Source organism: Hylobates moloch, unplaced genomic scaffold (assembly GCF_009828535.3).
Source record: "Hylobates moloch isolate HMO894 unplaced genomic scaffold, HMol_V3 SCAFFOLD_18, whole genome shotgun sequence".
Lineage (NCBI taxonomy): Eukaryota > Metazoa > Chordata > Mammalia > Primates > Hylobatidae > Hylobates > Hylobates moloch.
In genome coordinates this window covers 34,345,037-34,361,160 of record NW_026652293.1, presented here as the reverse complement: position 1 = coordinate 34,361,160, position 16,124 = coordinate 34,345,037, and the positions used below count along the sequence as shown (strand labels likewise).

Sequence of the window (16,124 nt, the reverse complement as noted above, 5' to 3'; positions counted from 1 at the left end):
GGAGGGTGTTGGCAAGAAGACTATTTAGGTGGGTATCACAATGTAACACAGTGATTTACATGGGAGTGGTAGTCTGGATTTATTTGGCAGGTAGAAATGGTAAAATTTGCTTATGGAGTGAGGTGTAAGATAGAAGTCAAGGGTAATCCCAAGGTTTTTCCCCTGAGTAATGAAAGAGTGGAATTTGCCATTCACTAAAATGAGAAAGATTGCAGTTAATTAGAAAAGACAGAAAATATTATATATTTGGTTTGAGATGTTTATTAACTTATAAGTGCAGGTGTTTTTTCTTAAGGTCTGTTTTCTTGGGAGAGGTCTTAGCCAGAGATTAACATTTGTGAATCATCATTATAGGTGGTATTAAAGACATCAGAGTGAAGAGGTTTATGGACTGACCCAGCAATACCAATACAGTCCTGGATCATCAACTATGAACCACATATACAATGGTGATCTGGTAGCAGAGCTGAAAAATTCCTATTGTCTAACAACGTTGTAGCTGTCACAACATTCAAGCACAAGACACTACCTTTTCTATGTTTACATACACAAATACTTAGCATTGTGCTACAATTGCCTACAGTATTCAGTACAGTAACATGCTATGCAGGTTGGTAGCCTAGAAGCAACAAATGCATTTTCATCACTATGCAAAAATCATTTAGTGTACTTACACAAACCTAGATGTATAGCCTACTATAGCCTAGGTGTACAGTATACTATCCAATTGTAGCCTAGGTGTACAGTAGCCCATATATCTACGTTTGTGTAAGTACACTGGAAGATATTTGCAAAATGCTGAAATTGCCTAATAAGGTATTTCTCAGAAGGTATCACCATCGATGCATGACTGTATTTAGTTATGGTAGTGAGGAACAGATACCAGCAAAGGATCTGGAAAAGGTGAAACCATGAACCAAGACAAGAACTAGAAGAGTGGTTTCTCAGAACCCAAATAAAGCTTTTCAAAGCTCAAGAAGCGATAAACCCGACCGACGCTGCTTCATTCAAAAAGAATGAAACTGTGGATCAGCCATTGTATTTGGTTGCAGAGCTATTGTTGGCTTTCATAGAAGCTGTTTTGGTGGAGTGGTAGGATGGACAAAAGCGTGAGTACCATATTCAAGAGAATGCAAGGTTCTCTCCCAAGAACTCTCAACAAGTTCCGCTGAAGAAAGATTAGCTGAGGTGGAGGAGATTGGAGAGGGGAAGAGAAAACAAATTAATTAGGGAATTTTGGGGGAACTTAGTGGGCAGCATTATGGGCAGCGCTAAGGAACCATTTAAAGTAAGACAAGTCCACATAGCTGTGTGCTTTTCTCCAGTCTTGTTCAACTGCTGCATAACAGTAGAATGTTGGAAGCAGGAATTAGTTTTAAGGTAAGATAGTATTGACGAGACGACAATAAAATACCTCTACTACAGAGCACAGCAATGTTCGGCCTGGTGGCTCACAGAAGCTGAGGCTCTTGAACGTCTGGGCACAGCATGAAAGCATCAAGCTTGAGAGATTGCAGGCCCTAACAAACTAGAAGTGCTAGGAGGAAGGATGGTTCTAAACAAACCAGGTCTTTTCTCACAGAGCAAGCACAGCAGTAGAGATTTATTTTATCTTATTTTTTAGACAGAGTCTCGCTCTGTTGCTCAGGCTGGAGTGCAACGGCACGATCTCGGCTCACTGCAACCTCCGCCTCCCGGGTTCAAGCGATTCTCCTGCCTCAGCCTCCCAAGTAGCTGGGATTACAGGCATGCGCCATCACGTCCGGCTAACTTTTTGTATTTTTAGTACAGACGGGGTTTCACCATGTTGGCCAGCCTGGACGCGAACTTCTGACCTCAGGTGATCCACCCCCCCGTCGGCCTCCCAAAGTGCTGGGATTACAGGCGTGAGCCACCGCGCCCAGCCCAGTAGAGATTTTTTTAAAGACTGCGGTAGGTCGATAAAGGAGCCATTATGGCCTAGGAGCTTCGAGGTCTATAGACTGAACCCAGTTAGGGTAGGGCCCCTTTCCAAATCCAGAAATGGTATCTATTAATAGAAGGGCTCCCTCCGGGTCCCAGGGGGATGGACTACGGTTTTAGCGCCGGAACTTACAAGCCGAAGTTCTGCTGCTTGTGACTGCCTGCCGGAGAGACTGACATGGTGGCGACCAGCTGGGGAGTGGTCCACCACCCCTTTTTTGGCCGCCTTGGAAGTCCCTGTACCCCAAAGCTCCTGCGTTAGCGGCTCGGGCCGAGGCTCCGGAATGTTTGCCGGGCGTCATGGCGACGGTGGAGCCCTGGCTCAACAAGCGGCCGCGCGGTTGGCTGGCTGCACGAGGCCGAGGAGGAGGGCGGAGGCGGAGGGGAGGGCAGAGGGTTGGTGGAGCTGGAGGAAGCTCCGGACGACGACTGGAAGGAGGAGGCGGGCGGCCCGGGCCTCAGGCCCCTCCCAGGCTCTGAGTCTCCCGGCTGCAGGCGGATGGATGGGGCTTCTTCAGGCGGTGGCGGCAGCAGCGAAGGTGGCGGCGGCAGCAGCGGCAGCGGCTGTAAGTGCAGCCTCCACAAGCCATCTCTCCCCTTCTATTCCAGTTTGGGATGAGGGGCTCCTGAGGTGTCCTCAGTCCCCTTTCTCTCCCTCCCCTCCCCCACGGCAGTGTACCGCCCGGAAGACCCTTAACTTCCGGGGAGGGGCTGCCGCAGAACGCGCCTGGCTTGCTCGCCGCCGGCTGCCGAAGGCGCATGCGCAGCTCCCTCCCCGGCAGCCGCCGACTCCCTCCCAGCGCCGCCTTTTTGCCTTCGCGGTGGCGGCGCAGCGCTCGGAATCCGCTGTGGAGTGAGTTCGCCTCGCCCCGTTCGCTTCGGTCCCTGATCCCAGTCGGGGTGGGGCTAAGCTGACCACCCCGCTGTGGCTCCGCCTCTTTCTCCTGTATTTCCCTCACTTGTGTCCCATCCCCGGGAGGCTCCCGCTTGCACTGCAGCCTTTATGGTGAGCAGCGCCCTGGGCCAACTTGCCCTATTCGGATGGAGTCAGGGAGGGAGGAGAGACTCGAATAGGGTATTACTGTAAGGAAACCAGGTCCTCCTAGCGCGTGGGAGGATCCCTTGGGACAGATGCCTGCCGCTCTTTACTCTTGTTCTTTCAGCTTGTAGTGGCTAGGTGCCTGGCCTGGAGCCTATCTGTGGTCCCTGCATGCTGTGTGACCTTGAGCGAGTCACTATCCCTCTCTGGGCTTCGGTTTTCCCTATTTAAAGCTTCCTCCAACGCTAGAATTCTGTATTTCTGCAGAGGAACTTACCTAATTACAAGATTGACTTGGCTATTGAGGCCGCTTCACCAAGATGACCCGGAGTTCACTGAACCTTCTTCACTCATGGGTGGAATGAGGCGACCTATTTATTGGGTCGCTTTTATTCCTTTATCATTAGTTACAAATTGCATGACTTAAGGCTCATTACATGTTTTTCTAAAATTGTCATGGGATCCTTGTCCTGATTCCCGACCATCTTTTTAAAAATGCGAAACAGGGTGGATGGTGAGCTTGTATCATCGTTTCTGTCTCCTTGCTACTGAGGCTGTCTTTCCTTTGATCCAGATGGTGTGGTCGCTCGATTCTCCCAGTGCCTGGCTGAGTTTCGGACGTGGTTAAGAACCAACTGGTTGAGGTTCAATGCAGACAAGACGGATGTGATGCTGGTAGGCAGGGGTACACTTGGAGATTAAGGGAGGGAAAATCCAAACTCCCTCAAGTAATATAAGATTATATTACTCTTATATGTTCCAGTGTTTGAGAACTGATGAGCCAAAAATTTCCAGAATTTGGGTGAGATAAAAATAACATGTCATCAGTGTAAAAAACATAATCATAGTTTGTAATATTCTGGTAAAATGGGGCCACTGGATAAAACTGTGTAAAAATTATGAAAAGAAAATCCAAAACTGTTATTTGAAGAACCAAAAGCCTATATAAGTGTTTTAGAGTGGCATTAATAATAAAAAATGAAACTAATGAAAAGATGATGCTGATTGTCACTATGGATGTGGGGCTTCCAAATGTAATAGGCTAAGTTTTTTAGATTTAGGTATTTTCAACCAAATTAGTAATTATCCATAAAAATTTACCACCACATCATAAAGACATGGTGTAGGCTGTTGCTTTTACATAAAAATTTCAGGAAATAGTTTATAAATTAATCTCAAAAGAGACTCATGGACCCTGAAAATTGTTAGATATAGAATTTTTTAGTTTTGGACGTGTTGTATTAATCTATTTCAGTCAGCTAACCCCAGAGTCTGAATTGTTATAAGTACAGTATTTTCTTGGTGCATTTTGAGAGGTACCTTTTTGGATTGCATAACAGATTGGTTTATATAGTATATATATGTTACTTGTATTTGAATCAGGTGTTGGTACTGAATAAAAGGTTATATTTCTTAGGTATATGTAAATTGCCAAAGAAGTTTGTTCATTGGTTCGTTTAAGGTACTGGTTGAAGTAAGATTGTGATCCTAAATGCTTTTGTTAAAAGCATAATAATAACTGAGGGGTTTGTGTGTGCGTGCGCCTTATAGCCTCTATAGAATTGTTTAATAACTTTTGAGTGGAAGATTCAGTAAATTGCTTACAAATGATTTATCAATGTAATAGAAGTTTTGAGTAGCTTAATGCCATAAAAATTAATGTTAGTTTGCCTGAAAATGAGGCTTTTAGGTGGGGAATAGGAGCTGAAGAGGCATTTATTCAGGCTTTGTATAGCGGTTTTTTGTTTTGGGACATTAATCACAAACCTCACATAAAATTGGAATTCACCACACTTTTTTAGTTTAAAGATTTTATATACAATTCCAACAGAACTACTGTTTTGGATATCACATTAATAAATAACAAAGTGTAATAATTTTAAGCAGACACAATTAATGGTGCATTTTCTCATGCCTTTAGCTCTCTCATGTCCTATTTTCAACTCTTCTAGTATGAATAGGCTTTAAAAATAATTTTTTTTGTTAACCCAAGTATAAATATTAACTGTTTGCATTTGGATTCAAAGAAGATATCTGTTGAATTAATCCAAAGTGCTGAAGAACTAAGCGTAATGGATGGAAACAACAAGGAGGTAGATTCTGGCATAATAAAAGAAAGAATGTTTTAAACATTTGAACTTTTTTTGAAAAGAGCAGCCTTTTTATGAGCTATAGTGAGTCACTAGAGGTGTTTAAACATAGGCAGAAAACCTGGTAGTAGAAGCATGATGAGAGATTACTCTCTTGACAGGGTAGAGAATTGACTAAAAGATCTCTAAGGTCCCATCCAACACTAAAATTCTATAACTAGTGAATAGTTAATTTTTATATATTTAATGCTGAAGAGGGTAAGTGTGTGTTTTGAGAAAGACTTCATTCCCTAAGGTGGCTCCTGAAAATTTTACAGTTAAGTGTATCACTAAAATAAAATAATACTGGAGGTATATTGAATTCAGTGGTAATGTGTTACCTATGAATTGCAGTATTAGAGCTGTTTCTTTTTTATAATATCTGAACCTAAAAAACCCACTGAATCCACATTTATAAAAAGGGGAAGGAGAAAAATGTAGAGAGATTTTTTTCCCTCAATAATAATAATACCATTTAAAGCTAGTAATATTGACACACAATATTAATAAACTTAAAAAGTTATTTAACAGTAAGATAGATACTCATTCAGAAATGTTTCAGACTTCCATTTTCCTGACAAGTTTAGGATTCATTCAGTAGGTTAATAGACTATGATCCCCTGCTCTTTATCACAGTTGGGATTTCTGTTCGTAATTTAACTGAAGAATCAAAGATTCGGTGTACTTAAGCAAGCAAGTTATTCCTGTACCTTGTATTGTAACACTTTTAATTTTCCTTTGGTAGCCAAATTTCATAAATTAGATTTCATATATATGTTAATGGAAAACCCTCCTTCATCTCCATGGTATAAAGCCTGAGTTTGTACCTCTAGGCCCCTAATTGTGTCTGTACCCCCCTCAGGTCCATGTATATCCATTGTTCTTTGCCTTCAGCTCTTTGCATTAAGTGTATTGATTGAAAACTATTTGGATATGAACTGACACTTTTAAAAAGTCATTTTTATTTCAAGTCCAAAGGATTGACATAATTCAACAGGGTAACTCTTAGAAACTATATACCTCTGCTAAAATATTTATTCCCCCAAGGAATCCTGAAAAACACTTTTATATAAGTTTTCTAAAAAATAAAATGAAAATACTGTACAGTACAGTTAATGGTAAAAATTGTTTGTAGATTTGGGAACCTTAAAGTTTTCCTTTCTCTTCTTTCCCTTGCTTTTCTTTCAGTAGAAAATGTGCATCAGATGTTTATGTTTAATTGGTTTACAGACTGTCTGTGGACTCTTTTCCTGTCAAATTACCAGGTAATGTCCTTTCACTTAGCAGCTACTTCATATATCTGTAAATGCAGTTTATTCATGCACAGATTATTATTGGACATAACAGTTTCAAATTAATGTTGAATCTTTGGAAATAGGAAAATGCTTGATAGAGTCTAGAATTTTAAGGAAATAGAAATAATTAGCCGCCCCTATATTGCATTATAAGTTAAGTATAAACTTTAAGAAAAATTGTATATGTACACATTTATGCAATATATTGTAGCATTGGTTCACATTATTTGGAAGGAATGAATAATTCTCGTATTTAAATGGTTGATTTTGGTAGCCACTTTTGAAACTGCATTAAGAGGAACCCTTTAAGATTAGAAAAAAAATCCCAGTCTTTTGAAATAAAGACTTTCAAACTGGTTTAGTAAAATATGTTAGTGACTGTTTTAATGTCACCTTTGTGTTATTCAGTATGTGCCTTAGTATAATGGAAGTGAAACATGTTAGTTACTTTGAAATCATTGGCTCTGGCCATCATCAGCATTGGCATCATTGCCAATTGGCAGCTGTAGGCTAATACATTAAAATAAACTTTCAAGTTACCGGCATTTCAGGCAGTGCAAATAAGTAGGTTCTCCCTCCATGCTACTAAATAGATGGTCTCCATAAAACAGTCAATTTTCAGTATTTTAAATTTTGTCTAGTTGTGCAAAATTCAACCAGTACATAACTGTGTTGCTACTGGCATGACAGAAGTGTGTGTGAAAACGCAAATGACATGAGGATGGCAGACTGCCTATCACAACCCCTTCCATTAATTTTTGCTCTGACCTCTCTAGAGATTTGAGGATATAGAATTTTACATTTCCTGTCGGGAATCTACTGATGGAGAAATATTTGTCAAGGCATAACCGCTTTCAAAGCACAGTTCTTGCCGCCGTTGCATCACAGCAACATCCGTTTTTCAGCAAATGCATTTCAAAAACGACCTACATGTAAAATATTACGTATTTTTCCCCTGCTGTGTCAATGCTGGATGTGGCTCCTTTGGCACTGTTCCTTGACCTCTCTGATCCGTAGACAACCCCCTCCGCCTGGAGTGGCGGATCAGCTGGAGCCAGCGAAGCGCCCCGCGCAGATGCCCATCTCCTCCCACACCCACCTTGACTCCGCCCCCTCCGCCCTTCCCGGGGAGGGCTGGCCGCGGGGCCGCGCGCGCGCCCCTGCTCCGGCGCGTGCTCGCTGGCCTTTTCCCTCCAGTCCAGCCCAGCCGGGGCGCCGCGAGGGGGCGGAGTGGGGTGTGGTGGGCGCGCTCGGGCGGCTCCTGCGCGTTCCCGCCGAAGCAGTGGCGGCGGGAGCGGCAGAGACGGCAGCGGCCGGAGTCCCGTTGCTGAGTCTCACATCCGGGTTCTGGCCGTGACCCAGCTGCGGCCGCCGCGGAGATGTGACCCGGCAGTACGGCAAATATGGCGGAGGTAAGGGAGCGAGCTCCCCCTCCCTGTCCCGGAGCCGGGCGCCCCCGGCCGTGGGCCGGGGAGGAGTGGAGTGGGCCTGGTCAGGAGAGGCCCAGCCCTGCTGGCGCCACTGCCCACCTGTTGTCCGGAACAGGCCATGCTCTGGGCGGGAGCTTCGCCTGGAACTTACTTGGGATGGGTCCGGGGGTAGGAGGAAGCGGAGGCGTACTTGGACTTCGGGGGCAGTTTGAAGGGTAGTGCAGCGTAGTAGTGCGGGGCGAGGGGGAGGGGGCGCCCGCCGGGGAAGGGGTGCCTGTGGCGCAACTTCGCCGGCCGGTACTAGGGGCCAGAAGAGAAGCTGCTGCTTCCTCTTGCGAAGTTTTTTCCCTTCCTAACCGAGATGCTGTTGCGCCCTTACGCGTCACCCCCATCCATTTGCGACTGACATCCAGTCTGTGTTAGTGGGGAAAACGTAAGGCTGACGGCCTTTGATTAACTGTAATTTTCATGATCGTGGTAAAATGCGAGTGGGTAAATTAACCTGGCCAGCCGCAATCCAGCCCTCCAGGTTTGGGGGGAGTCTGCCCATTTATCCAGTTCCATCGCCCGCTCCCCAAGGTACAACCTCTGAGCTGCTTTTCCACCTCCCCCACCACCTTCACTTTCCAGGCTTCCCCCCCCCCTTTCCAAATCAAGGCTACCCTATTCTTGTCTTCTTTCTCTTCTAATTTTTCTTTCATTGGAGAAGCTTTTTCTTGTTTCTTTTTGCTGGTTTTATAGTAAACAAGTTCGTAAAGCCCCTTTTTTTGATTTTACATATTTGGGCCGCAGTTGGCAGGCATACAACTGCTGTTTTATCATTAATCGGAACTAAGTATAAGCTACTGGAACTTTAAATAACTGCAAGTTTAAAAAACGTTTAAAATATCTAAAGTTTTGTGGGGATTTGTTTTGTTTCCTTTTTTCCTTATCCGTGGAAGAATTTCAGTATTCTTTATCCCTGGGAGTTCGAGATGATGTATTTGGATTTTTTTATGACTCCTTTGAAATAAGTCACTGTAAATTTTGATTGATAAGGCATTTCTCTTGTTTGAATTGCCATTTTCATGGTTTCACAGGCACCCCAATACAGATTTAGGAAGGAGGGTGAGATTTTACTGTAGCAGACAGGACTGTTTGCTGCCAGTATTATTTTTAAAACATTCAATATCTCTAATTTACAACTAAATTTAGATCTTAGATTTATTTTCACTTCTTTTGCTCTTGGTGGTTAAAGAATTGTATTTCCAGGCACATGAATTGGAGAACGTAGTACTTTCTGTGTCCCCAAAATGTGACTGCGTTTGTTCCAGTAGACTGAGAATCAGTACCTGGATTTTAGTCCTGGTGAGGTTCTTATTCTTAAGTGTTTCTTTCCTTCATGTTTAAGGAGTTGTGTGTAGCTGGATTTATACATTTTGTCAGTGTCTTCAGTGGACCCCTTTCAGTGAATATCGGATAAGCAGCAATGTGCTGCATAGGTAATGTGGTTTCTTCTCTCATGGTGTTGCTCAGGATGGTTTGAGCTTTAAGGTGTGTAGTCATATACTAAGGCAAGATATTACTGAAGGAAAATAGCTTATACAGAGAAATTTAAGTTAAAAAAACTTAAATTTATAATTTCTGTGTTTTTAAAAAATAAATTTTACTGCCGAGGGAACTAAAAAATCTAATATGTAAAAGAAATTATGTTAACTTTTTTGTTTTAAAAATTAAAGATGGTTGCATGATTGTAAGGTAAAGGAAAAAATATTTTGATTCACTAATCAGTCATTTCCTAATATTTTCTAATGTATGTTTTAGTTTTCTTAAATATTTTATCAGTTGGAGAATGGAATGTTTTGTAGGAACGTATGGATGGTTCAACTTCAAGAAGGAAAGAACTGGAATTTTGTTTTTATTTTGTTTTTAGTGTTTATTTAATGACCTGATATCTTTAAACAATTTATCTTCTATATTCTTCAGTTACTTGTAGATAGTTTCATGTATAGTGAATTGGGGAAGAGTTAGAGGAACTTTCGTGATCTGTGTCCTACAAAAAAATCTAAAGTGAAGAAGTGAAAAGTACAATTGATTTATAGTTTTCCTGGCCTCAGTACTTGAATAATTATGATGATTTTTGAGACCAGTGGTTTTAAAAAATTAGACAAAGGAGAAATGTTTGGTTGGCTTTTACTTTGAGCTCTCAGTAGATTCATTCTTTATGAAGCCAGTATAAAAACATGTGATGAAATAATCCAGATGCTGAATTATTGTGCTTTTGATCAAATAAATCTGAGGATTTAAGGATAGCTTGTGAAGTAAGAGTAAGTGCAAAGCAACAGTATATATCTATTTGTTAAATCTGAGGGGGAAAACAGGTTATTGAAGAAGTATGTCTCCAGAGAAAAATGTAGGTATTATGCTTCTCGGCTTTAAAAAAAAAAAAAAAAAATTGATACTTCCTACAAGAGCATGACCCTGACCATGTTTTTCCAGAAAAATATTTAATTCTTGAATACAAAGTGCTTTAAATGTGAATAGGATATACTAATTTTTTATATTTGATCTGATTATCTTTGTCCATAATAGGAAGTATATATTGGTTCTTCAGTTGTGGTAACATTAAAGCCGTATTTAATGTACTTAGAATAAATGGCATATGCTCCCTTGCTTAATACTTTTTGGCAATATTTCTCATTGCTTATTATCCCTTAAAATTATTTACCAACCTTCTAAAAGGACGCTTTCCTAGTCACACTTAAAGGAAGGAAATTACAGGATAGTTGCAGTTTTACTAACTGCAAAAAATAAGAGGAAAATGAGAGAAAAAATAAGAGGAAGAAATAGTTAATCCTTTGGGTTTTATAAGGAATGTACTAGGGACCTTTGGGAACGAACAATTTGTCTTTTATTTTAGCGTTTGTAAACACGTAAGGGACTTTCTTCTCAAGGAAAAAAATCCATGGCACAATTCAAGACCTATCTTTTCACCTAGGCCACATTTCTGTGATATAAAGAGAAAATTAATGGATTTGCTTCTTTCTATTTAAGTATTTTAGTACTTTCAAAGACGGTATATAATCTGTTTATTCACATTCACACCTATCTATTCATTTCTCTTTAAAATGGATTCCTTGCTTAGTGTTTTTTGAGTGTATTTGGATTTTGTTTTTTAAGGAAGGATTATGTTAAATGTTACTCATGAAAACGTTAATTTCTACTCTAAGCAAAATGTGTTTCACTGCAGTGAATTTAAGCTTCAAATAATTCTCGACACTAATAATGAATTTCTTTTTTCGTGTTTATACTTCAGAGCTATTAAGATTTTAAAAGTAGTCAAGATCACCAGTGTTTGAGAGTCCTAAAAAGCTTAATTCAGTGGCAGTTAAGAGTCAGGGTACTTGAATAGGTGGGAAAGGTTTGGTGGGAGAAACAATAAGTGAATTACTTTAAGATAATTCTAGTAAGTGAGACTAACCAGTTTTCTAAATAATTCAGAAATAAAACACTGCCATTGAACTTAAGCATGTCTTTATGAAAAGTAATCAGCGATCTAGAAATGCCTGCCTGGCTTGACGTTCATTCAAAATTCATTGCAGTAATTAAATTGTTCAAGTACCAGTCATTGCTTGGGGCTCGTTCTGTTTGTCTTATTCTGTGGCTTAGAACAATAACTGTTATTATGTAGGTATGAAATTCATGAAGTAGGACCCCAAAAAAGTGTTTTTGCAAATTGAGATTTTTTTAACAGTCCTAGATTTAAAAAAATAAATTTAAACATATCCCATGCATTTAGCTGCATACTCCTTAGCAGTGTTACGTTTCTAGAGCAATTTATAGTAAAAGTAAAGTTAGGTCTTGAAGAAATCTAAATCTTTTGATCATAGAGAAAATGAAAGTGAGCAGAGAGTTTACGTAGTTTGTCCTAGGTCGTGCAATTCATCTATGGCACAGTTTAGACTGGAACCCAGCCTTCTGTATTCCTAGATTCCTAGTGCTTATTTTCTTTTTCTTTCTTTCTTTTTTTTTGAGACAGGATCTCTCTGTTGCCCAGGCTGGAGTGCAGTGTCGCAAATCATAGCTCACTACAACCTCAAACTCCTGGGCTCAGGTGATCAGTCCTTCCCTCACAGCCTCTCAAGTAGCCGGAACTATAGGCATGTGCCATCATGCCTGGCTTTTTATTTTTTGTGGAGACAGGGTCTCGATATGTTGATCAGATTGGTCTCGAACTTCTGGCCTTAAGTGATCCTCCTGTCTTGTGCTGGGATTTTAGGCGTGTGCCACTGTTCCCGGTCCTTATTTTCTATGATATCATTTTACTTCTGAATTATTACTACTGTAGTAAATTGCTAATTTTAATTTCAGTACATTCTTAACCTTTTTATACCCCAGAATTCCTGAGAGTAACAACAAAGTTAAGTACCTTAATTTTATTGGAGGAGAGGGATGGTGAGCCCTTGGCACAGTAACCATCTTTCACCCTAAAGTGGGACCCCTAACTCTTTCCAGGCTTCTATCCCCATCTCCATTGCTGTGAGAATCTCTGACTTAGAGTCTACATAACTAAGTAGATGACGGCAATACGTAAAGAAATGGTGGTAGAATTGGTTTGAGGGGAAAAATTTGTTCAGACAGTAATACTCATTGAAAATAAGCTTTTGATTGCCTGGAATAAAAAAATCTAGTAATTACTTCATGTTTTTACTATGTTGTTGTTAGGGTTTTTTTGGTGAAAATAATGGTAATGTTGTAGTTAGTTATTTCTTTACTCTCTCTCAAATTATAGTTTTCTGCTGTATAGGACATTTCCCACCATGTTCTAGAAAAATATAAAAGAGAATTATTTCAGCAAATCTGAGGCATTGAATATTCATTACAACTATTAGCAATTTTATCAACTAAATCATACAAATATGTGGGTGAGGGTCAACTTGCTATGAAAGTTACTAGAGTTTGTTTTTAATTTGTTTTAGCCAATTCATACTCTGTGTACAGTCTTTCTGTCTCTCTAGTGTTGTTTTCCATCTCAGATAAGATAAATATGTACCCCTGAAACACTGAATTTTTCAAAATTACGGCTTAAAAAATAGTAGCAAGTACTAGGTTTTCTTAAAAATCAAAATTTAGAGGAAGAAAATGAAAATGTCTCATAATTCCACAAGATAATCAGTCCCCAGTGACTTTCATTTTAAGAAAGAATGCATAGTGCATGAAAGTGGTTAGAAAAGTTCAACAGTACAGAAACGTATTAAATGAAAAAAGCCTCTTCTCCCTGACCCCATTCCCTAGAGGTAAGTAGTGTTAACAGGTTCTTGTATATCTTTTTGAGGAAAAAAAATTTATTCTATATTCTTTCATATTCCAGCCCAGTTTACGCTGTGTTCTACAGTTTTCTTTATACTCCTAATTTTTTTTGCCATTTATTTCTCTATCAGCACAAAGAGATATCTCATTATTTTTAATGGAGTCATAGTGTTCTATTGTTTGGAAGAACTATATATGGAAGAACTATGTATCATTTCTAATCAGCTAATGGATGGACTTTAAATGTTTTTCTAACTTTTTGTTATGAACAACTTTGTGGTAGTGAATGTTATATATATATATATATGTCTTGGTGTCTTTTTTTAAATATATACCAGTAGGATAAGTTCATGTTAGCAAAATGATCTCCAGCGTGGTTGACATAACTTATTTCTACTGATAACATTATGAGTACATGTAAAATATATTTTAATACCCAATTTTAAATCATCTTTCCTAAAAAAGGTATTTTTTCTAAAAATAGGTATTGTTATAAATAAGCACTTACTTAGCTTTAGTTTAGTTTAGTTTTGTTTTTGTTTTTTTGAGGCGGAGTCTCTGTTGCCCAGGCTGGAGTGCGGTGGCGCTTTCTGGGCTCACTGCAACCTCCGCCTCCTGGGTTCAAGCATTTCTGCTTCAGCCTCCCAAGTAGCTGGGATTACAGGTGCCCGCCACCAAATTTTTTGTAAAAAAAAAAAAAAAAAATTTGTATTTTAGTAGAGACAGCATTTTGCCATGTTGGCCAGGCTGGTCTCGAACCACTGACCTAGGGTGATCTGCCTGCCTTGGCCTCCCAAAGTGCTAGGATTACAGGCGTGAGCCACCGCGCCCACCCTTAGTTTTGTTTTTGTCTCTCCTTTCTCCTTTCTAGTTTATGGTAGTAATTAATGGTAGATGTTATGGGTTTTCCAGGAAGATATTGTTAAGATAACAGTTTCTGAAGACTGATAACAGTCTGACATGACAGATGACTACTTGCAGTCACATTTTAAACATACTTTGAATTAATGAAAATCTTTTCAAAAAAGAGAGGCGGGGCACGGTGGCTCACATCTGTAATCCCAGCACTTTGGGAGGCCAAGGCGGGCAGATCACGAGGTCAGGAGATCGAGACCATCCTGGCCAACATGTGTGAAACCCCGTCTCTACTAAAATACAAAAAATTAGCCAGGTATGGTGGTGTGCGCCTGTAGTCCCAGCTACTCGGGAGGCTGAGGCAGGGGACTCGCTTGAACCCAGAAGGCCGAGATTGCAGTGAGCTGAGATTGTGCCACTGCATTCCAGCCTGGGCGACAGAGCGAGACTCTCTCTCAAAAAAAAAAAAAAAAAAAAAAAAAACAGAAAAAGAAAAAAGTGAGGGTGAAGGAGGAGAGAAGTGAAGAGTGAAAAATTTTAGTAGTTATTTCTCTAGAAGGTACAAAAGGACACTATAGAAGGTATAGAAGGAAGAGCCAGGGTCTAGACTTCAGGCCTGCCTTCACCACCTACCAAGGTTCCATGGGTTTACTAATTTATAAAATGAGGTAGGCGGGGCAGGTATTACTCCTATATTTATGATTATGATCAGCTACCTAGATGCTTTTGAAAATGTGTAGCACTGGGTTGGGCATCGTGGCTTACGCCTGTAATCCCGGCACTTTTGGGAGGCCAAGGCAGGGAGATCACTTGAGGTCAGGAGTTCGAGACCAGCCTGGCCAGCATGGTGAAACCCTGTCTCTATTAAAAATACAAAAATTAGCCAGCCGTGGTGGTGCGTGCTTGTAATCCCAGCTACTTGGTAGGCTGAGGCAGGAGAATCGATTGAATCTGGGAGATGGAGGCTGCAGTGAGCCAGTATCATGCCACTGCACTTCTGCCTGGGCGACACAGCAAGACTCCATCTCATCTTCTTTTCTCTTCAAGAAAAGAAAAGAAAATGTGTAGCACTATGTGACTGTAAGCTGGATGTACTATTTTATTTCATATCTAAATAAAAATTATCCTCATTCCACACCCAAACTTCCTCTATTAAGATGCTAAACTCACTTGTTATTTTGAAAGATCATCATTTTTGATAATCAGCTATACAAAGTAATGTTTACAGTATGCCATGTTTTCAAATACCAATTTTTTAGAAACTCATCTTTGATTTAATGGGATGTATTTAACTTTAAAGAATCTAATCTCAATCCTACCCCTAAACATATAGAACAGAATTTTATTTTGGAAGTAAAATACTAAAATATGTATGGATATTAAATGTATCTGTAGGCAGACCACTCCTAGTTCTCCGCTTGTGCTAATCTAGATGTGCCCTTAAATCAGTCATTGAAACATTCTGGTATGTCTGACATAATCACTAATGTTACCTTTGAACACTGGGTGTTCTACTCTGTATCAGCTACGCTTACAAATGCTGCTAGTCCTCAAGCATTTGGTATGTTAATCATTGGAAAGTGTTTACAGCCTTTTTCAGAACTTTATTTACCAGTGAAGCTACAATCAGTAAGAGATTTATTGGCATTCAGTGCTCCTGAGGCCTTTTACAAACTGAAATATATGGACACCATTTACAATTCAAAATCTCTATTGTTAATATCTAATATCAATAAAAATGTAACTTTTATTCTTCGATAAAGTAACTTGTAATTAGAAAGCCTTTTTTTTTGAGATGGAGTCTCACTCTGTCGCCTAGGCTGGAGTGCAGTGGCGCAATCTCCGCTCACTGCAAGCTCCGCCTCCCGGGGTTCACGCCATTCTCCTGCCTAAGCCTCTCTGAGTAGCTGGGACTACAGGCGCCCGCCACCACGCCCGGCTAATTTTTTTTGTATTTTTAGTAGAGACGGGGTTTCACCTTGGTCTCGATCTCCTGACCTCATGATCCACCCGCCTCGGCCTCCCAAAGTGCTGGGATTACAAGCGTGAGCCACCGTGCCCGAGAAAGCCATTTTTTAAATCAGAGAACTGTTAAATGGAATAATTATTCCAATGTTCATAAGTC

At 40.3% G+C, this 16,124-nt stretch overlaps 2 protein-coding genes across 15 annotated transcripts in view; one reads left to right on the top strand and one right to left on the bottom strand.

The window, feature by feature from the left end:
• Window positions 1–2,370, bottom strand: part of DNAI4 (dynein axonemal intermediate chain 4) — a 108,699-nt gene extending 106,329 nt beyond the window's left edge. The window contains 2 exon segments of the mRNA XM_032137515.2: window positions 2,096–2,183; window positions 2,186–2,370. Of these exon segments, the coding sequence (XP_031993406.1) occupies window positions 2,096–2,183; window positions 2,186–2,264 (167 nt within the window). The 5' untranslated portion in view covers window positions 2,265–2,370.
• Window positions 2,371–2,418: 48 nt separating this feature from the next.
• Window positions 2,419–16,124, top strand: part of MIER1 (MIER1 transcriptional regulator) — a 63,079-nt gene continuing 49,373 nt past the window's right edge. For 2 of the 14 annotated variants that reach the window (XM_032137526.2, XM_032137516.2), the window contains exons 1-3: window positions 2,419–2,528; window positions 3,576–3,676; window positions 6,322–6,395. In XM_032137526.2, the coding sequence (XP_031993417.1) occupies window positions 2,462–2,528; window positions 3,576–3,676; window positions 6,322–6,395 (242 nt within the window). In that variant the 5' untranslated portion in view covers window positions 2,419–2,461. The other 12 variants (XM_058430378.1, XM_032137520.2, XM_032137528.2 and 9 more) reach the window with 10 other exon arrangements.